The sequence below is a fragment of the Argopecten irradians genome, chromosome 1 (assembly GCF_041381155.1).
Source record: "Argopecten irradians isolate NY chromosome 1, Ai_NY, whole genome shotgun sequence".
NCBI classification, from domain to species: Eukaryota; Metazoa; Mollusca; class Bivalvia; order Pectinida; family Pectinidae; genus Argopecten; species Argopecten irradians.
In genome coordinates, this window is record NC_091134.1 from 3,993,535 (window position 1) to 4,017,191 (window position 23,657).

Below are 23,657 nucleotides of genomic sequence, written 5' to 3' on the forward strand. Positions count from 1 at the left end.
AATGTATGAGTTGTTCAATATTGTTAACACAAAAACTGGTAATAATTTTTATGTCTGATTTTAATGCAACTTCGGTATAAAACATAAAACGGTAGCTAATTAACAAATATGTTGTATTATGTCTGAGGACAAAATGTAGTAGTTTCTCTCCGTTTTAGATGAATCTCATATGTATATTTACCATACATGAAGGTGTTGCTTCACACAACGGGTTCAGCGCTCGCTTCTATAATTAATAAAGACTCTATGTTCTGTCCCCTGGTCGATACACACCAAAGTCTTCTCTATAAAAGTGGTAGTATTTATATACTCCTTATAGCGCTCAGCATAATGGGAGTGGGACGACTGGTTCGCCTATTGTCAGTATAATGTGACCTGGTGTTATTTATTGTCGCTGGAGATAGCACCATAAAGTGTTCCCCTATTAAGAGTTACAACATGAACACGCAATCTGATTAAAATACCAATCCTTACCATCACTACGTTTGATAAGAGGATCTGAGAAAACCCCATTAGGGGTCATATCCAGGTGACCTTTGGAAATGGCCAATCAAATTGCTGCCTACAAAATCTTATCAGTGAATTTCAGAGAACGAAACAGTTTGAAAAAAACTGTCATCATTTTTGTGTACGGAGTCATCTCTGCCCCATAACACAACAAAACTACTTGTATATGCATACGATGAATCCAGGTGTAGCAATTGGGTGCGATCTGAAGTACACGTGGTATATATTCGATATTGCCAGATCCTCTACTTAACGTTGTGATGATAAGGATCTGTATTTTAATCAGATTGCATGAACATACTGCAGACTCCCAAAACAAGCATGTCTTTCACACACCAAACACACCAAATACACGGGAGACCGACCATGCATGACCATGTTTGTCTGTTGATAAGGCATCTATGATAAACCAACCTACCGTCCGGTCTAGTTTTATCTAGACACTTCTTGAAATTTAGAAAAGTACAAATACAGTTGACAGTAGGATAAGAGGCGGAGAATAATGTAGTAAGTGTGTATTGACAGAAATAGGGGGTTATCTATCAATAATATTTCAGGTCGGTCCCAATCTGATCATATTCTTACTCTTAGCCTCTTAATCCTAAAAAACGCTTTGTGTTGATGACCTTGCTTTTATACTTTGCTCCCATGAAGAATTAGCAAACTGATAATGCACATGCAGTAGTCCATATCGTCAAAGTTTACTGTGGTTTCATGGAAGACATATTAAGATACAAACATTGGCCAAGCTATGGAAGAACACCCAAGATCCACAAAGTTTTTACTTACTCTTGCATGATAAAATTGCCAGAATTTTTGTTTGATCGAATATTCTAACGTTCTTCTCGACCTTTATTTCAATCTAAAGTCGATTTATCTTATGGAATCGAGTGAGAATACGGACCTGTGCTATATTCAATGTAGTTTACTCTTGCACATTTTATATCCAAGGATCAAGACATCAAATAAATCATAAAAGGTTTGCAACATTCTGAGAAAAGTCTGGTAGTTATCATCTTTTTCGAATTCATTCTCTATAGCAGTTTCACACCTCAGCAGCTTCAGCGCAAATAGATTTCTTAGCCTACGAGGTAGTATTTACTGGTAGTACTCCGAGCGTGTTCTCTCGTCTTCAGTTGTATTTAGAAATCAAACATTTGACAATCATGTCATAAAAAGTTGGTATAAAGTAAAACCATCTACATTTGAAAGAAAAATGGAGTGATAGACTTTATTATAATAATGTGCAGATATACTAAGGTTATTTCGACATAAAATTATCTATCACAGGTGAAATAAAATTATTTTAGATAAAAGCAACTTTTTCTGGAATCTTTTCCATTTTCATTATTTTTACGTCATGCAATAATTAATAATGATAAGCAATAAAAATAGTCATTTATCTACTTTGCTAAGGTTACTGTCAATTTTGCGATTTTCATTTCAAAAGTTCAAAGATAAAATAAAGCGGATTTTAAAATTAAATATTGAAAATTGATAAAATATGAGTTACGTACACCTTAATTCGCAGAGATGAACTTTCGTTAATTTACTTGGTTCGCAAAATTGGCGAAATAAAATCGTACGCGAAAGAAAGTTGCTTTACAGTACTGCCAATTTTTTTCTCTCTCAAAAATTCTTGTTAAAGTGAACAGTCGGGCAAGGATGGCTAAAGTCGGTTAAAATGGTGTGAATGTATCCAGTATAATTTCTTATGAAATGGAAAAATAAAATCTCTCGTCAAAATCTGTCTGCGTACGAAGAAATTTAAAGATTTACATATTTACACATTAGAGATTTAAAGTTTGGGAATTCTAAAACGTCCTCCCGGCTCACTATGTCCGTAGTTACATTTCCACGCAGCCTCGCTTTCAATGCTTTCAACTTTTCTTTATTTTAATGGTCAGAATTGGGAAACTAAGCAGAACTTTACCGTCGTATTAATATGTGAGAACTTTTGGAAGGCCAATGAACGCATTTAGACTGGTTTTCTTTGCCAGACTATTCACTTTAATGGCTGTTGTAGGATTAAGTCATTGTCGTAATTATACAATAAACAGTTTGTTAAAAAGCTAAAATATATTGTTAAAATAACAAAAAAGGACCAGCGAGCCGACTCTGGACCCCTTTGGGACTCCATATTAACATATTCCAATCACTGCTTGAACAGGTCCATCAGTTTTGCATCAGCACAATCATTACTGCCCATATTCTGCATGTAGGGCATTGACCGTTGTACCTGCTGCTCCTATTACATGATCCCAATAAGCGACTAGTGGTAAATTGTATGTTTTCTTCTTCGTAACTGACTTTCTTCTTCCTTGTGTCTCCCTTAATACCGCCCCATTTTTGGCATTGAGTTGAGCGTTGGCCCTGCGATGAAGGTTCTGGGTTCTATCCCCAGTACGAAACACAACACAAGTCTATAACAGTGGTAGTTTCTGCTCCTGCTTAGCGCTCAAAATAAAGGGGATGGAAATCTTAACTTGAGTATATGGTCCCACTTTTGCAGAGAGACAATGTACAAACATACTCCAGTCTCGCAAAACACACGCAACACATTACCTAAATAGGAGACGTTCTAAATGACCTGTTTTAAGGATGTACTCCTCTGAGAAGTCAAAATTTTCTTGTATTAAACTTTTTTCTCATATAGATTTTTGGAAATAGGAGTTCATACCATAAAAAATGGAAGAAAAAACATATGTCCGTGTGCTCGTTTTTGAGCTATTGTCACTCAAAGTTGCCAGTAGTCTTCTTTAAAAATATACCAGTTTTGATTAATAAGACTAATATTTTTTTCTCAGAATAACAACATACGCTACCCCTACCCCTTAATTTTGAGCTGCAAAATGCACCATTTTCAGTCATTTTCGCCAAATTTAACCCTTTATAAGAAAAGTTCTGATATTAAACTTTTGTTAATATTTTGCATATTAACAGGGAAAGGGTTGTTCTTTCTAAATCAGACAGAAAAATGGTGGGTCCGTGTGCTTACTTTTTTGTCCCATTTGAATATTTGTTATTTTTCAGTATTTTAAAATAAAAAATAAAAGTGCTCAAATTACCATTCAATGTAAAAATAAAGTGACAAAAGTGTATCATTTCACACATTAATGCTCAATATTTAATTACCACGAACCATGTAAAGATTTACAGCAAAAATTAGCTCGATACACCTAATAAAACTGACGCAGTGATGATTTAGGTAAAAACAATTTCAGTAAAAAATGGTAAAACTGTGGCTCACCTCAAAGCGAAAAAAAATACACAATTTCAAAATGGCCGCCAAATGGTCCATTTCTTAAAATCCCCGTATAAAAATCTATTAAAAATATTAATGTAATTTTTGACAAAATTTGCAACTGGCACCTTGCTACAGATATTGATAGATTTTATTTAAAAATATCATAAGTTCTTTGATCTATGTCGAAACGAGACTTCAGCGGGACTGAAAACTCAGAAGAATACATCCTTAATAGGACGCTAAGTCCAACAAACCACCAACCAAGGCCTGACGTCAATCTCCTGGAACCCCCGTACCACATTCTAGCTTCTGATCTTCCACCTTTGTCATTGAACTCCATAGGGCCTACAACATCAACGACCAAACTAGTCTCGTTAGTCTAGGCAGCAGATCATGTTCAAAGATCCATGGCTTGAGCCTGTCCTTGAGGAGTGTGTCATAGCCTCCTTTACTCGTTAGTCTTGGCAGCAGATCATGTTCAAAGAACCATGGCTTGAGTCTGTCCTTGAAGAGTGTGTCATAGCCTCCTTTACTCGCTCTATAGATTGTTTATGTTTGATGACTTTGGTTTGACAACTTACACATTTGACAGTACAAGGTGTCCTACATAGCCGCTAGTGGTGCCAGGAGGTCGGATTAAGGGTTAACGGCGATTAATGGTTCAGGATTAAGAACGATCATTCGTTGTGTGTAAACATTCCGACTTTTAGTGCTGCTCCTACCAGAATCCCAGTAGCTAATCCCCTCACCATCCTCAATGATATATACGGGTCACTTTGGCATGCGTTACATACATGTCCTAATTTGGTCTGTTATGTCAAATGGTGCTTACGTCACAATAATAGGCTGTCTGGAGATGTGCCAATATGTGGTTTACAGGAAAACCTTGATCTGCCTTTCAGCAGAACAACAACTCGACAATCGCAGCATCAAGTTAACTCCTATCTTTTCTGCTCCCATAGTCCAGCAAGCTATCGCTACACCACTGAAAGACTGGATCGACCTAAGAGGTATAACTCTGACTCCTCATAATGCAGTAGAAAAGCATTAGAACATGTTTCAAAACTTTGAAAAGCACTACAATAAGTCAGATATTTTAACGCCACATGCCGGTGTCTTGTAGTCTTAGTTAAGGTAAAATCATTCGGTTTTTTGTCTTACCTCATTGTTTGGTGAGGATTTAGTTCCTGACTATAAACTAAAGAATGAATGCAGTCTTGTCATTTATCGTCAATTCTGAAAACACGAATCCCACCACCTTCTATTGAATACAGCAAAAGTGAACGGAGGAAGCTTTGTCCTGTCAAAAAAATAATTTCGTATTTACTAGATATATAGGACCAATTATTTTCTGTTTTTGTTTTTTGTTTTTTTTGTTTTGCAATAATCCTAACAATTTTATATTGTTAGAATTACTGCTAAACAAAAACATCATCAGACATCATTTTATTATTTACTCTTAGCAGCATCCTCGATATTCCAGGGGTTCCGATCACTTGCGATCTCTACACCCCTGGACTATCTCATAGTGAAATTGAAAGCAACTCAGCGGAAAACATTTGACCAATCACAGACAAGCAAAGATTTCCTTTTAAGACTACAGAGAGAGAGACGCCAAACTTCAAAGCCACACAGTCAACCACAGTGTACCGTTTTACGGCTCTTTTGATGTACATCAAACGACTAAATTACCTGTTCTGTTCTGTTGCCTCCAGTTTTACTATGAGATAGTCCATGGGTGTAGAGATCGTAAGTGATCGGAACCCCTGGAATATCATGGATGTCTTAGCAGATATTATAATATATAAATAAGATGGAGCGTTATATACGATATTTTGGAATTGAAATTCTTGCGTTATTGCGAAAAAAAAAAAAGTAAAAACACCAAAACAGACCATGCGTGTAATTAGGAGCACTATATGAACAACAAAGAGCCTCTATGAGGTGTAGAGGACAGGTGTAGGGTCAGTGTGTTCCACAATGGGGGTCACTTTACAGATTATAAACGCAGCATATACACATGGGTGTGATTTCAGTTTTTAAAGCATGGTTAACTTACAAGGTAGGTAACAAACGATAACTTTTCGATAGACTCTTTTCTTATTCTTTACAAAGTTAATTCAAGCAAATAACTCTAAAAGGACAATATTGATGGGATATAAAAAAATATCTATATATTCTTTTTCTGTGTCGATTGGATTGTGTGGCCGAAGGAAAACCAACAATGCTTCCGCCATCGCTGTTCATGAATGAAATGTGATTACTAGTATTTAGCGATTTTGTTTTTCTGAATGAAAGGATTTTAGATTAAATCAATTCGTGCTTTTAAAAAGATTTATGAATGAAAGCAAAATGTTCGTAATTTCTATTGCCTTTCCTATAGCCTGGAGGTTTGCTTACTCTATATGGAAACTGGCTGGGCATTATGAAAATTGCTGTTCTGCTACATCTACAAGCAAAATCATCATGATGACAACTAATGTGGAATCGGATAGGGAAAGTGAGTCTGAACAAATAAAATGTGATCATTCGGAAATATGTGATAATATAAAGGATACAGGGGAAAGCGAGGACAAGAAAGATCATTCAAAGGCGTTGTCAGGTGATGTTAAAGAGTCAGAATCTCTAACTAGAGGAAAGTCTAATGGTGAAGAAAGGTGTGACGGAAAAACTGATGGCGAAGAAAAGGTGTGACAGAAAAACTGATAACGAAGAAAAGTCTGACGGAAAAACTGATGGCGGAGAAATGTGTGACGGAAAAACTGATAGAGAGAAAAGGTGTGACGGAAAAACTGATGGCGAAGAAAAGTGTGACGGAAAAACTGATGGAGAAGAAAGGTGTGACGGAAAAACTGATAGCGAAGAAAAATGTGACGAAAAAACTGATGGCGAATTAAAAGAAATGCGTGTCGTTACTACTGAAAATGCTCACAAGACGGAGCAAGGCGGTATCGAAGAAGAAAATTTACCAAACAGGTAATTCATAAATAATCACCCACGCGTACGCGTATTCCCTTAAAGTATTGGACATCACTAGTAAAAAAATCAATATATATGTAAACAAAATTGAAGGGAGGAGGGAGGGGGTATTCAAAGTTTTTAATTTACTTATTCTTCAAATTTCCAAGCTGTAAATCAACATCTGTTTGCGCATTTCTAAAACATGAAATATACTAATAATCAAGATGGTAATAACGGAAGTAGTAAATAAGGATTGCAAGTTGAGTACCAGATATAGGCTTAGTAATGAATAAAAAATTCTGATCTGGAAAATTACAACCAGATATTTAGATGGCATATATACTTCAATGGGTTTTTTAAAACCAAATATTACATGCATTTGTACATTTTTCAACTATTTATTGTTTTATTTTCCTTTCAAATTTGATGAATGATTGCACATAGAAAGAATGATTGCACATAGAAAGAAAAATATCTATCATTTTCTATCAAATATGAATTTCATTTTTGTCCATTACCTCAATTTTGTGAAATTGGTGATTTTATATATATTCACTTACGTAAATTTCCTCTTTATCATTGCTGATAAATGTCTGAAATTTAGGTCTCATGATAATGCTGTCAAAATTTTCGGAAAAAAAAGTAGCTAAAATTTTGTCGAAGTAAACAACGATGACGTCGTTAGCAGGTTAGTGGCGGCCGAGGAGTTTTCATGCTGTACGTGTAGTGGAAAAAATATGAAAATACAAAAAAAAATATACTTAGGGATAATTATAGTGACGAATGTCACTTGACTCTTATTTCTGTACCTTATGACTACTAGTCGATCCAAAAGATGCACTGTATTCTGATATTTAAATCTCTGACTAAATTAATATAAATTAAACGTTTCTCAACAGCGTCAATATCTGATCTTCCTATTTCGAAATTATTTAATTAAAGTAAAAAATTTCTGTGAAGTAAATCTGAGTTTTTATTTGAACCGTTCCCATTATCAACAAGTGTGTTGTACACGGAGCAGGTGCGACCACTCGCACTGCACATCCGGAATCATTCCCCAGTTCTTTTGTTTACTTATCTTACACCTACAACTTCCGGTATGAAAAGTGCGGAAAAGAATTTGACATATTTTCGAAAATCGACGATAAAAAAAGGATGGTGCATTCTCAATAAGAACTTAATCCCCAGTTCGTAGGCATGTAGGCAACATATCACGCCTTTGCAGTTTCAACACACATCAGGTAAGTGGGTTTTAACGAACACATTATTGGGTAAATCCAATCTGGATTGACCCAGTTATCGTGCGAAGTACAAAAATAAATGACAACAAACCACTAGTTAGTCATACAAGTCCAATACGCGGGTAGCTTGACCATTCGTGTTATTAGTCATGTATGGGTCGATATTAAAACCTCTTCTGATCATCTTTGGATTGAATACTGGTCGATCGTTTCCACATATGATCTTCATGTCTTCATGATCAGCTGATATATTAGACAGTAAGAATATGTCAAAAAATGAAAGACACCTGATAGACACTGATACACTTGGTAGACTTATTCATGGCCAGCGTTAACGTTCATAGATAGGTTTCTAATAGACTTGGTCTGAAATCAAAGAGAATATGCAGGGATTACTGAGTATATTCAGGTGAGAAACTTTATTGTGAGTAGGCTATATACGTACTGACAATATATATGTAATTACACTACGCTATACATGTAACAAATGTAATGTTTTACTGGTGTGAGATTTTCAGTAAAACCAACATAAAAATTGTTTATTTGGTTGGTTATAATGAAGTTATTCTTTGAATTCCAAGCTAAATAATATAATATACAGAGGAGATCAACCTAACTAACCAAATCCATATCCATTCAGGACAAAACTTATGGGAGAGACTAAATTATACAGATTTACAGCCAGTGACCATAATACAGTATGCAAGCAAATTTTACATTTTTTTAAAACTTGTCTTCAGCAATTAATTGCAATCATACAAACTTTAAAGTTGGCAACTTAAAAGCTATAGTTTAAATTCCTAACGCTTATTTTGAAATAAGGAAAAAGTTCTTCCATTGCAATATATCCGAGATGTGAGCGATTATATCCAAACAACGTTTGATGATGCCGCCGTTTCCTTCATTATCTCTAGTAAAATGGTATCATAAAAATGGCGTGTCTATAATTAAGATCGATTTCTCAATAAACGTGGCACAGAAAATATTTTAGATAATTTATATAGGATACATAAACAGTTCTTAGTCAGTACACTTAATCTTAATGACAAGGAATAACAATTCAAAATATGTTAAATTGCTAATAATATGTAGCAAAATTCTCTTTTGCATACTGTATTATGGCCATTGACCGTAGGACTACCTATTGCAACCAGACTGAAAAAGATTCAGACATCTAAGGTGTGACATGGTCGACGTGAACAAAATTTTGAATAACATTGATAAGTGTAATATAGATAAATTATTCTCCTTAAGCCTGACACGGTGATGGACCAGCTCTTTTGGAAAGTCGCACTCACAAAGTATTGTGAACCATGTGCACTGGGACTGTGACTGAAAAAGTCATAGGTTCAGAAATTAAACCATAACCAATTCAAACCTTGACTAAATGATCAATGAAAGGCCCAACATGAAAAATTCAACCCTACACGCCCGCTTATGTAAATTTATATATCTCTGAGACCATGTGCACTTACAGCTGCCACATAAACACAGGTACCAGTAACAGGTAATATATGAATCATTAAGCGTATGAATGTAGCAAGACCATCTAATGTGTCATTTGCTGCAGGATACTCCATAGCTTGAATGTTGATCCACTTATAGATGTGGCTTTATTTTTTTTTCTTATCTTTTGTCATTTTCACAACGGCATTATTTTTTCCTTTGTTATGATACTCTTGGGATATATAGTAATTGTGAATTAATGTTATTCATGACTGAGTATGTAACTAAGTGTATAACATGTAATAAAGATACATGTAAATTAATTGTATTTGTTGTACAAATACTTATACTGAGTATATATAACTCTTTCCCTACCGCCGGCGGGGAATCCTGCCCATGTTTTCCTCACCATAGCTCGCTGTAGGCGGGTACTCCCGACGCACTATACACCCCATATTCTTTTAATAAACTAGCCCGATTTTGATGACATATTACACAAAAGATGTGCTCAAGTATACATGTACAGTGGGGATTCCAAGATGGCTGATTGAAAAAAAATTGGCTAGGATCATGGTTATTATTTTATCACGAAAAAACACCCCATTTTTCTAACAACTTTAATGGGTGAATTTAAATTGAACAAAATGCCAGAACGGGAGTTCTACAATCTGTTTTGAAATTCATCTGTTGTTGATGAGGAATACTAACTTGTATGCTCTTGTATTTGTTAGAGAAAAAATACCATTTCTCAGCTGTTAAGCATCTTTAATACATGTTAAATATAGAGTATATATTGCTTCAAAATGGAACTTATTGTATTATTTGATTAGCTGTAATCATCATATGTTCTGCTTGTAAAACATTTATAGATCAAGACTACATGCTAGTGCTTATTTCTTCTTCAAAGGGAGATAAGCCATGGAAGAATCTGGCAAATTGTTTACTGATGATGTTCTGAGAGCTAGAATGTATGACTAACAGTACAGACTGCACACTGATACCACCTCATTATAACTGGGTGGTATTTAAATATATATTTCCTGGTTAATTACAAAATAAGTAGGAAGAATGATTACATTTTATACACAATGTGATATCATCTAAATTGTATTTTGTCTATATAGCTATCTGTACTGTATTGATTTTACATGTACAATCTTGTAATGATCTGAAAGAAAGAGAAAAAAGTCTGATCAGTAGGAAATATGTTTTTCATTTGATTCATCTTAAGAAATGTCACCATTGTAAAAACTTACCTATAGCTAGTATATGCATTGGAGAAAGTGTACATCAAATCTAATATGTTATAATTAAATTTAAGTAAGTTTTAAGAGAATTATGTCCTGACTTAATCCAATTGATTCTCAATCTGGACTATCAGTTATCCCTTTAGTTATCCTAGAGATTGTGATTCTGAAAATGAAATTAGCTAAGTAATAAATTTATAGATATTTGTTCTTTGAAGGTTGGTGCTGCAAATTAATTAAAATTAAATTTGTTAGTAATTATTGTGATATGAAAAAGCAATGTAATTAAGGACCTTAGGCTCTATGATCAACAGGGTAGATATTTATATATGAGCCATACATGTATACCGGTACTTGATATGTTTGCCTCAGGTTGATTACCTTATGTGTGTGACAAAATGATCTGTCATGACCTGTTTTTTTTTTACATTTATATCTGGATCTGGACATTACAATCACTCCAATACAAGGGAAACGATGTAATGACCTTGCATGAACTATTTATAACATGTTTGCCTGACCTGTAAGATGTTTTTGTATCTATTTTTTTCCCCTATCTGCCATTTATACCTATATATAGGGTTATTGTACTCGATATGTGACTATAAATCAGAATTATAAGTCTATTGTATTAGAGAAATGATTCCATGTAGGTGATCTACAGGTGACCTATAAAACCAATGCATTAATGTAATTCTGACCAATCTATTAAGTTGTTCTAAGCAGTGATTTGTTAAAATATGTCATTAACAAAATGAGTTTAAGAAATGTATACAATCTGGTAGTTAAGAAATGTATACAATCTGGTAGTTCATCATGTGTTAATTATAAGATGTATAGAATCTGGTAGTTCATCATGTGTTAAGATGTATAGAATCTGGTAGTTCATCATGTGTTAAGATGTATAGAATCTGGTAGTTCATCATGTGTTAAGATGTATAGAATCTGGTAGTTCATCATGTGTTAAGATGTATAGAATCTGGTAGTTCATCATGTGTTAAGATGTATAGAATCTGGTAGTAGTTCATCATGTGTTAAGATCTGGTGTCATGTGTTAAGATGTATAAATCTGGTAGTTCATCATGTGTTAAGATGTATAGAATCTGGTAGTTCATCATGTGTTAAGATGTATAGAATCTGGTAGTTCATCATGTGTTAAGATGTATAGAATCTGGTAGTTCATCATGTGTTAAGATGTATAGAATCTGGTAGTTCATCATGTGTTAAGATGTATAGAATCTGGTAGTTCATCATGTGTTAAGATGTATAGAATCTGGTAGTTCATCATGTGTTAAGATGTATAGAATCTGGTAGTTCATCATGTGTTAAGATGTATGAATCTGTAGTTCATCATGTGTTAAGATGTATCATCATGGTAGTTCATCATGTGTTAAGATGTATAGAATCTGGTAGTTCATCATGTGTTAAGATGTATAGAATCTGGTAGTTCATCATGTGTTAAGATGTATAGAATCTGGTAGTTCATCATGTGTTAAGATGTATAGAATCTGGTAGTTCATCATGTGTTAAGATGTATAGAATCTGGTAGTTCATCATGTGTTAAGATGTATAGAATCTGGTAGTTCATCATGGTTAAGATGTATAGAATCTGGTAGTTCATCATGTGTTAAGATGTATAGAATCTGGTAGTTCATCATGTGTTAAGATGTATAGAATCTGGTGTAGTTCATCATGTGTTAAGATGTATAGAATCTGGTAGTTCATCATGTGTTAAGATGTATAGAATCTGGTAGTTCATCATGTGTTAAGATGTATAGAATCTGGTAGTTCATCATGTGTTAAGATGTATAGAATCTGGTAGTTCATCATGTGTTAAGATGTATAGAATCTGGTAATTCATCATGTGTTTATAGATGTATAGAATCTGGTAGTTCATCATGTGTTAAGATGTATAGAATCTGGTAGTTCATTATTGTTAAGATGTATAGAATCTGGTAGTTCATTATTTGTTAAGATGTATAGAATCTGGTAGTTCATCATGTGTTAAGATGTATAGAATCTGGTAGTTCATCATGTGTTAAGATGTATAGAATCTGGTAGTTCATCATTTGTTAAGATGTATACAATCTGGTAGTTCATCATGTGTTAAGATGTATACAAACTATCTGACAGTTCATCACTTCATACATCTTATTTTCACTTCTGATGAAAGTTTGTTAATTTTCAGGGGAAAATAATTTGTAAAAATTAATTCTCATCAAATAGAAGCAAATATTGAACAACTTGTTAGAAAGTAAATCACAGAATTAAGATGCTTTGATAAAAGTTGCCAGGCTTAATCGATAATGTGATGATCGACTTTCACTTGTGTCTTACGATTATAGATTTTTCGCACTTCACAGTCAAAAAAATAAAACAAAAATGAACGTCACACAAGACATATCAAATAGAAAACCTAATTAGCTTAATGGGTAACTGAGTTTAAGTAATGATATTACCGGTACTTGTTTTTCTGATTTATACCAACTTATATCTATGTGGTGTTACCATTGTGAGGCATACTGGTATATATAATTACCCCTTTAAGTACCCCTATCACTTTAATCTTGTCTACCCATGTATAGGACCAGAAGGGTCCACATGTGACCAGGCCCTGCAGGGCTAAAGGATGCATGGTGACTTGTTTGATTCTGTACCCATTGGATAACATCATACTCTTGTTTAATCCTATTACTTATCTGATACAAACAGGATATAATATCAATTACATACCTACTCAGACGTTAGATTACAGCGTTAAATTAGATTATCAGACTCTATCTAGAACAAATATTATGTATGATATTTGTATGATGTATATATGTGCTTTCATTGGGATTTCCTTTTATTTTACATATAGGAAACACACAGTATATTGTTTCATGTTGTAATTTATAATCAAACTGGATATTTTTGTACATCTTTATGGCCAGAGTTTAACAGCAGCTGATACATGTAAGTCTCAAAGAGTGTCATTTTATGTACAAATATATAGTAGCTTATATAATTGATTAGTTAGTGGTGTATACTAAGAAAATCAGGTATTCGATCAGCTAGCATAGACATATATATGTATCTGTGCAATATATACAAATATATATACATTTTATGATTTATTAACGACAAGGCAATAGTCATCAACTTATAACTCAGAAGACTACTTTTGACTGTATTTTATGTTTTTAAATCATGTTTTTGCAGCTACAGTAGTGTATATACAATGATTTTGGACATATTTAATGTCTTGTCAATGGAATCATAATGTATACTATATATATATATATATATATATATATATGTTTGTTGTATTAATATGAACAGACAGAAAATCATTGATAGCAATTTAATAGTACTGTGTCATCTTGTGACTAATCATACATGTTCATTTAATTAATCATTACTTTGCTATGCTCAGATTTCCGACTAACTACCTGCGATGTCCTCATAGAGGGGTTAATGCATTAGGTCACATGGAAATTAATTTATAGCATATATTATCATGTTCCGATTTTTAGAGTGAATATTATTGTGATGTCATAACCAGGTCACTATTTATATTGCGCTTGTGAACTCCATTGCTCAAATATTGAGTTATTTAGGATGGTGCCTGGCCAGTTTAGGTGGTGCACTATATATATGCATGTCCATTGTTCATACCTCCGCTTGGTGCCTGGCTGTAACCTGCAATCTAAGTGAATTTTTAGACAAGATTTTAGACAATATTTCATTTTGTAGATTTTGTTGAAATGATGTTATATTTTTATCAAACAAATTATTAAAGCCATAAAGAATATCAGATACATAAGGATATCATAGAAAGCATCAGGACTTCAAAAACAAAGGCAACCAGCTGCTGCTGCAGCTGACAGTCAAATCATAATCCAAAATTAGGACATGTACAGAGTATTGGATGTACATGTACATGTTAAGTTAAGTCCACGTGTCATTACCCATATGTGATGCAGTTGTGATTTGGGGTAGATTGGCACATAAAATGAAGTTAAAAATAGACTGTTCACATGCACAGTATGTATGTAGGCTTAATTGGTTGCATGTATTAATTAATAATTAATTACATATAAATATGTAAACAACATTTGTTTGTAAATGTTCCACATAGTGTTCACTTTCTGTCGTCACCATCATGTACTACTAGTTTCCACAAACATGATCCAGAATTTAAGTTGGAAAACTGATGTTGGAGGGATGTATTTTTTAATAGATTTATCATGAAATTGAAAAATAGAAAAAAAAAATGTGAAAGATCTCGATAGAAACTGATGAAAGGAGCCTGAGAAAATCTGTCGGTGTGTTGATATGGTTTGGCAGTGAATACGTTATAAATACTTAAAGGCGTTCAGACATTTAATACCAGGTCTTCAGTTTTAGGTTACCAAGTTTGTCTGCAAATTTCAGAATTTTGAATAAGCCAGCTGGTGGTAGAAAATGCTTACATGTTTTTTGCCATTTTTTCAACCAAATGTGTTTCATCACCCTTACATAACATCACACTTATCAAGAGTTCTGTTGATACAGATTACTTGAATTAATTCGAACTCAAGGAGGATAACTTTCAAGCAAATTTTATTTGCTGTCTAAGTGTGTGTTTATGCAGTGTTTTTTCTCTCCTTTTTTTCTTAGGAGTAATTCATTCAGAAATCACTGATTTTATCATAAAATTCTTGTAAACTGCGACACAAGCTAAGATGTTGAACATTTGTAAACTGCGACACAAGCTAAGATGTTGAACATTTGTAAAACTGCGACACAGGCAAAGATGTTGAACATTTGTAAACTGCGACACAAGCAAAGATGTTGAACATTTGTAAACTGCGACACAAGCTAAGATGTTGAACATTTGTAAACTGCGACACAGGCAAAGATGTTGAACATTTGTAAACTGCGACACAGGCAAAGATGTTGAACATTTGTAAACTGCGACACAAGCAAAGATGTTGAACATTTGTAAACTGCGACACAGGCAAAGATGTTGAACATTTGTAAACTGCGACACAAGCTAAGATGTTGAACATTTGTAAACTGCGACACAGGCAAAGATGTTGAACATTTGTAAAACTGCAACACAGGCAAAGATGTTGAACATTTGTAAACTGCGACACAGGCAAAGATGTTGAACATTTGTAAACTGCGACACAAGCAAAGATGTTGAACATTTGTAAACTGAGACACAGGCAAAGATGTTGAACATTTGTAAACTGCGACACAAGCAAAGATGTTGAATTAGGGGTTCTTTTGATAATGCAAAATTGTCTTTATATACCAGTATATATATATATATATATATATGGCACCTGTATGTAATAAACAAAAGACCTCTGTATAAAGGTCACCTGCATATACCATAATACACTATAATAATCAAACAACCTCTATACAGGTCAGAAGTCTCTAAGACACAAATTGCATCACCTCTGAATAAAGGATTCATACATATATGTAAAAAAAACTCTTTTAAAAAGACATCAGCTGTTTTTACCAGCTGACTTAGTGCCTGTATGACCTTTAATCCCCTTGTGTACCCAGTGACATTGATATTAGTAACTGAAATAGTACTCTGGTCAACCTGATTCAGTAACAAAAAATACCTATGGCATAAAATCAATTTATAGCAGAACTTTAGTTGTGATGAAAACAAGAATGTATATTGTAAAAAAATTGTTTACAAAAATATGGAAATTATAGATATGTATATGTATACATTTGTATATAATAAGCTATAAATGACATCAATCATCTGCAGGAATCAGAATTCTTTATCCGATCCAATCAATTTGGTTTAGGTAAATATGGATTTTCTTGTCATTTTGCTTTTATGGAATAGTATTGAAGGCAGGAAGTAAAATGTAGAAAAGATCAACCAATATTTTCCTGTCATACTTTGAAAGATATTGATGGAATAATTAAATTTCTTTCATACCTACGGGTGTACATGTAATACTGGCTGGTCAAGGGCAATACACTCATGTCTCCTGAGGCTGTATTGCATGGCTACCCATGCAATAAAGCCTTGTGACGTCATGGCGTCAACAAAATTTCTATTTCCTCGGTAAAATTTTAACATTTTTTTTCACAAACTTGACTGGTTTTACTATAAAAGATGCAAACAACAGAATTTTTGTTGAAAATATCACGTTATTGTTCATATATGAAAAATTGACTTTCAGCCTTGGATTTCTTCAAATTCATTTCAAAATGGCGGGATATTATATTTGTAAAATTGCAATAAAACGTTGAGGAATGAAAAAAAAACCTCTTTCCTTGGGTTTTACTACATTTTGTGATCCCGAGGGTAGAATATTTCTATCCTTCATATCCACATATGAAAGAGTCTTATATTATGACATATTTTTACAATTTTATAGAAGAGTTTCTTTATTTATAATACCAATAAGTCTATTTCATCATCTGATCAATCAGCTGAGGTTCAGAATTGATAAATGTCAATTATCCGTAAATACGTACTAATTATCAATATCTATGGTCAAAGTGTAAACAGTTAATTTTATATATTTATTAAGGACAACAAACCAGTTATTCCTTGGGAAATTTTTTATTTGATTAAGCTTCCACTCCTTACAATTTAATTGATGGGAAATATATATTTATATAATGTCACTGTGACTAAGGGTTAAGTAATAATGGCATGTTGTACATGTTGTTTTCCTGAAGTGTGTTGGGGTGACTATGTTATGACTTAGACGACTGTATTTCCTGTAGACCCTTGAGAGTACACCAGTAATATAGAACCACTTTAGGTTGGAGACAGGAAGTCCAGACAACATCGCTGTTCCATGTCGTCTAGTTCTGTTAGATGGTGACTTTGACTAAATCAATTTGACTGGGTCACGATTATAATTGTTATAGGTTCTAATGGTTATTAATACTTGTATGACTATAATAAGTTTATTACACATCACAATTGCTTGTCATAGTCCTGAAAGCGGTTGTATACCATATATTACTCCTAAACTTTCTGATTGTGTCAGAAATCAGTTAGACTTGTCATGAGTCTCTAGAATATTTAAACCATTTCGGGGCTCAATAACCTTTGTCTCTGTCTGATTTTATGTTTCAAACTAGGGGGCGATAATCTAGGAGTAAAATTCTGCTGTGAAAATCTTAACAACAATTACCGGTAGTAATTTAGTAGACAATTTCGAAATCAGGCAAATCAACAATAAAAGATTTTCCAAGGACAGCTTATTAATCATTGATTGGTTAAATTAAGTTAACTATTTTATTGTTTCCCCTGATACCAACTACCAGAAGATGTAGCTTTTGTATTTGAATAAATTGATATGTTGTTTGAATAACTCTACAATATAAACTTTAAGTATACATTTTATTTTGTTTCTTAAATGTAGCTTTAAATTTGAAGTATATACAAAGTATTTCACATTGATTTTACTTGTATCTTATGAGTTGTCTCCCTTAAGTAGTTATATGTTACAATGAGTTGTCTCCCCTTCAGGTATTGATTAGTAACTGAGTTGTCTCTCGTTCAGTAATTAATTCAAAAATGAAGTTGTCTCACCTTCAGTAATTGATAAGTGACTGAGTTGTCTCCCCTTCAGTTATTGATTAGTAACTGAGTTGTTTTCCCTTCAGTAATTGATAAGTAACTGAGTTGTCTCCCCTTCAGTAATTGATAAGTGACTGAGTTGTCTCCCCTTCAGTTTTTGATTCAGTAATTGATAAGTAACTGAGTTGTCTCCCCTTCAGGAATTGATAAGTGACTGAGTTGTCTCCCCTTCAGTTTTTGATTAGTAACTGAGTTGTTTTCCCTTCAGTAATTGATAAGTAACTGAGTTGTCTCCCCTTCAGTAATTGATAAGTGACTGAGTTGTCTCCCCTTCAGTTATTGATTAGTAACTGAGTTGTTTTCCCTTCAGTAATTGATTAGTAACTGAGTTGTCTCCCCTTCAGTTATTGATTAGTAATTGAGTTATCTCCCCTTCAGTAATTGTTCACTAATTATAACTGCGCATATGAAAATGAATAGTAACTGATCATGAAATGTGCAATGTATATGAGTCAACTGTACTGCTGAACTGTTCTACCTATATAGATATATATTATCTGATTGTATCATTGGCCTGTCTTGGTAGCTAAACATACAGTGTCATGGATTTATAGTCAAACACTTTCACCAAGTTATACAAGTTTTGTTCAGACAGCAGTACACAGTATACCGTAGTCTTGTGCACAGATGGATCAGATCTCTCCGTCACCCATATTAATCAATAGGAGAGGAGTTTTTTCTCCACAAAATAATGTGTGCGGTTACCAGGAAGATTGTACAATGATTGTGTCCTGATAAAAAAGTTTTTACAATCGGCTGGTTCCATGAATGAATTACAGTTGGAGAATAAGGTTTATTTGGAAGTGTTAAGTTTGTACGTATACTATAGGTCCTAGGACTACAGCTAGGATCTGGTGCAGGGTCAAATCTACTGTGACATTTGGTGTACAGAGCATCACATATCATTCCACATTGATGTTTACTAGTCGGTAGTAAATGTAGCAACACACCATGGGGAAGCCAATTAAGCTTAGTGGCCTTGAGGCCAAATTCAACAAGTTTCGGAAATATAAACTAAAGTTTCAAACAAACCCACCAGAAAATGATAATTGTAAAAATGGACAAAAAAACGACATAGTGCCATTCAGGTCATCAAAGTCTGTTGATAAGTTAAATCAAAAGTGTCTTCCTGACATTGATGCTAATAGGAATAGCCTTAATTTGGAGGAACTAGCTGGAATTCAGAGTCGAAAAAGTCAACGACATTATGTTAAATGTTCGTCGATTCCACGAAGTAAATCCTGTGTGATTATTAAAGATTTTCGGGATGTAGGGTATGAAAAAGGAAAAGAAGGACAAACAAATGAGAATTTAAGGTAATGTGTTTTTACAACAAAAGAAATGTTTTGCTATTGATTTCATGGGCTCTGTTAATTTTCTGTAATTATTGTAATTAATAGACTCTTTTCCTACAGGCTCTTTTTCTTTTCTACTGATCATCAACATATTCCATATAAATGCTGTCCTTCCCTACTGATCATCAACATATTCCATATAAATGCTGTCCTTCCCTGTAAGATATAAGATTTCCAACCTTTTAGTTCCATATTCCATATAAATGCTGTCCTTCCCTGTAAGATTAATAGAATCTTACATAGGCCTGTCCGGTGGACAGGGTTGAGATTAATAGAATCTTGCATTATTCTTGAATTTTGACAATTTAAGTTTGTTACAGCTACTTCTCTGAAAGTACTGAAGAGATTTGTCTCAAATTTCATGTGCAGGTTCCCTTGGGGGTCTAGTTATGCAAATTGCATTTTAGGACTGAGTGGTGAACAAGATGGCCGACAGGACGCCATCTTGGATTTTGACAATTGAAGTTTGTAACCCCTATGTATTTCAGATAGTACTAAAAGGATCTTTCTCAAATTTCCTATGTAGTATGTAGTAAAAGTTTGAAAAGCAGAGAAAAGATCCCTCTTTCCATTGTCAGATGTAGATCATTCTTTGGTGGACGCCAAGATCCCTCTGGGATCTCTTGTTGGTTCTGTACAAACTCATTCTTCTATTGGTTATTTAAATTATGAATTAAGGGAAAAACTGGACATTATTTTGATAAGAATATCTTGTTGGATAAACAAAAGGTTGTGTTTGCATAGAACACAATATTATCTGAGAATAAAACCTTTTTTTTTTCCTAACAAATTAATATTGTTTAGTACTTCTACCAATGCAAAGTACAAAAAAAGATGGATTATTTTATTTTGTTCTATCTGTACGACAAACTTAACTCCATAATGAATTATTCCCTTGATGTTCGTTACATTACATTATAAAACAAGTTTGTTGTATATGATATAGTGTCTCATCCATGCTCCAGTAAAATTTGTTTATTATGAACATGCTTACAACAAATCCGTAGTTATTACGTAGTATTTTTCATACCACAAGGTTCTATAAGTTACCGTATTTATGTATAGAAACTAACCATATAACAAAGTGCTGTTGTTGTGAATTGGCACCCAGAGGTTCGTTATAACCGTATTTTACTGTATATATATATATATATATATATATATAGATGCCATTTCATTTTGTGAAAAGTACAGACACGCTTAAGGCACAGTCATTATAGAAACATATTTAATCAAGTGATCTAAAGTAGACACAAAAAATTATTTTTACTGAAACTATAAGCCCATAACCTTATCTCACAAATCAGTGTGGGCACTGTTTTTGCCTATTACAATTTTTTCTCTCTTATCTATGAAATTAATGTCGTCTATTTCCATGGAGTACTTGCATGTTTTGCTTAAATTTGCTGAAGCAATGCATGTCTGAATTTAAATATTACATCGGGTAATATAGAAAATTTCAAATTTTAAAATGAATTGGATACATTAAAGTTTAAATAGATAAAATTATTTTTGATTTATGTTCATGCAACTATTCAGATGTAAAGATTTTATCTTAAATTGATTTTGAAGGCATACCGGGTAAACGTTTAAATTTTGTGCTTATTTATGTTCATTTCAAATATTTTCGTAAAGAACATAACGAGGTAATAACTATGAAAATAAGATCAAATTTCTATTCCTTGTAGTCCTCCATGATATTTTGATTGACTACATTGTATTTGGTTCCTATTAAAGTTTACGGAGTTGAAATGAATATCAAAATTAGCTTGAACAGTTTTACACCAAGTTTATACAAGTGAGATTGTATTTCACTTCTAACTAGTGAAGTGTTGTCAATTTTTTACCAATTATTTATGAAATGTTGATGTATTCGACCAATGATTTGATGAAGTGTTGATGTATTTGACCAATGATTTGATGAAGTGTTATGTATTCGACCATTGAATTGATGAAGTGTTGATGTATTCGACCAATGATTTGATGAAGTGTTGATGTATTTGACCAAAGATTTAATAAAGTGTAGAAATATTTGACCAATGATTTGATGAAGTGTTTATGTATTCGATCAATGATTTGATGAAGTGTTGATATATTCCATCAATGATTTGATGTAGTGTTGATGTATTTGACCAATGATTTGATGAAGTGATGATATATTCCATCAATGATTTGATGAAGTGTTGATGTATTTGACCAATGATTTGATGAAGTGTTGATGTATTTGACCAATGATTTGATGAAGTGTTGATGTATTTGACCAATGATTTGATGAAGTGTTGATGTATTTGACCAATGATTTGATGAAGTGTTGATGTATTTGACCAATGATTTTGATTTGATGTGATAGTGTTGATGTTTGACCAATGATTTGATGAGTGTTGATGTATTTGACCAATGATTTTTGATGAAGTGTTGATGTATTTGACCAAAGATTTGATGTAGTGTTGATGTATTTGACCAATGATTTGATGAAGTGTTGATGTATTTGACCAAAGATTTGACGAAGTGTTGATGTATTTGACCAAAGATTTGATGTAGTGTTGATGTATTTGACCAATGATTTGATGAAATGTTGATGTATTCGACCAATGATTTGATGAAGTGTTGATGTATTCCACAGTAATATATACTGCAGTGTTAATGTTTTTGACCTTTGTACTTCAGTGTGGCTGCCGATGTCCCCACAGACAGGATGAGCGAGGAGGATGGTCAGGAATGGCTGTATGACTTACTGACCGAGGTCCAGCTTGAACAGTTCTACACCAAACTCAGAGATAACCTCCAAGTCACTAGGTAAGGTCAAGGTCTTTTAAAATTTAAGTCATTACTTTAATCGTGTAAGGTAAAAGTTTTAACTTCCAGTTTAGAGATTAGATCAAGGTGATAACAGAGGTTATGGTCATATAAGTGTACATCATATATCATTAGAGATACAAATCGTGACTGAAAGTTCAAGGTTGTAACCTTTAGGAAATGAAAGAGGGGTCAAAATCTCCAGGTCATCAGAGTCAAACAGTTTTACATTAAACTTAATATATTACCATCATGCTATCTATGAAATTAAATATATGACATCTAATGTCCATCAGTTTTGTGGGTAGAGATTTGTATTATCCAATCTTTTATTTTAATCTTAAAATCCATGGTTTCATATCATTGTTCAGAAATTCATTGGAATTTTGCTCACTTGGTAAAATCTTTTACACAAACATTTTGAGGTAACAGGCAGAAATTAATGTGCCATGCCAGGGGGCATCTTCTTATATATCATTAGTTGTAATAAGTAACATGTACATATCAGATATCTGTAGTTTTTATCCATAAACCTATATATGATTAGTTACCTCTTTTTATGGGTAGTACATGTATAGGGACAACTTGATATATACATGGACTATGACCTGGTCGTTCTTGTATTTACATCCTGATTTTATAGGCATATGATGCTCAGAACATCTGTTCAGAAAAAAAGGTAGACTAAACCTCTACATCACCTTCTCAGAGTAAACAAAGAAACAATGATTGTTTTTACACATACATTTTTGTATATTAATCCTTTGTAACAATTTCTTACCAAGCACCATTCATCATTTGTAGATAATTCCTCAAACTTTCACATTTTCATTATATTTTCCCCACATATCATGTACATGTATGAAGGGATTTTTGTTTAATTGGAACTGTTTATATAAAATGCTGGCTTTAAGAATAACCAATTTAATAATTTCCAGATAAACCCATCTTTCTTGATCTTAGGAATGAATTAAGATTTTATGTGAACTTATTGGCTAACATCATGTCCTGTACATTAAAATAATGATTCCTTGATTTGTAAACTACATGTAAAAATTGCACTTCATATTTGTATTGTATACAGTGCTCCAGGTAAAATACCCATTGAAAACCTGTCAATTACCCCTTAAAATTGTACAAACGTGTACTAATTACCCGTACAATACTTGTTAATTCTCAACCCAATTACTGGTATAACATCCAGAAATAAAATCAGAAGAAATTTAGTAAAATCAGGATAATTCCAGTCTACAT

The 23,657-nt window shown here is 33.3% G+C and overlaps 1 protein-coding gene across 3 annotated transcripts in view; it reads left to right on the forward strand.

Annotated features, from left to right (window-relative positions):
• The first annotated feature begins 7,799 nt into the window (after window positions 1-7,799).
• The window catches only part of LOC138315453 (activated CDC42 kinase 1-like), a 50,180-nt gene continuing 34,322 nt past the window's right edge, over window positions 7,800-23,657 (forward strand). Inside the window, exons 1-2 of one of the 3 annotated variants that reach the window (XM_069256503.1) lie at window positions 7,800-7,956; window positions 22,275-22,403. In XM_069256503.1, the coding sequence (XP_069112604.1) occupies window positions 22,303-22,403 (101 nt within the window). In that variant the 5' untranslated portion in view covers window positions 7,800-7,956; window positions 22,275-22,302. Of the gene's footprint in view, window positions 7,957-13,456; window positions 13,605-18,892; window positions 19,569-22,274; window positions 22,404-23,657 lie in introns of those variants that run through there. The other 2 variants (XM_069256512.1, XM_069256494.1) reach the window with 2 other exon arrangements.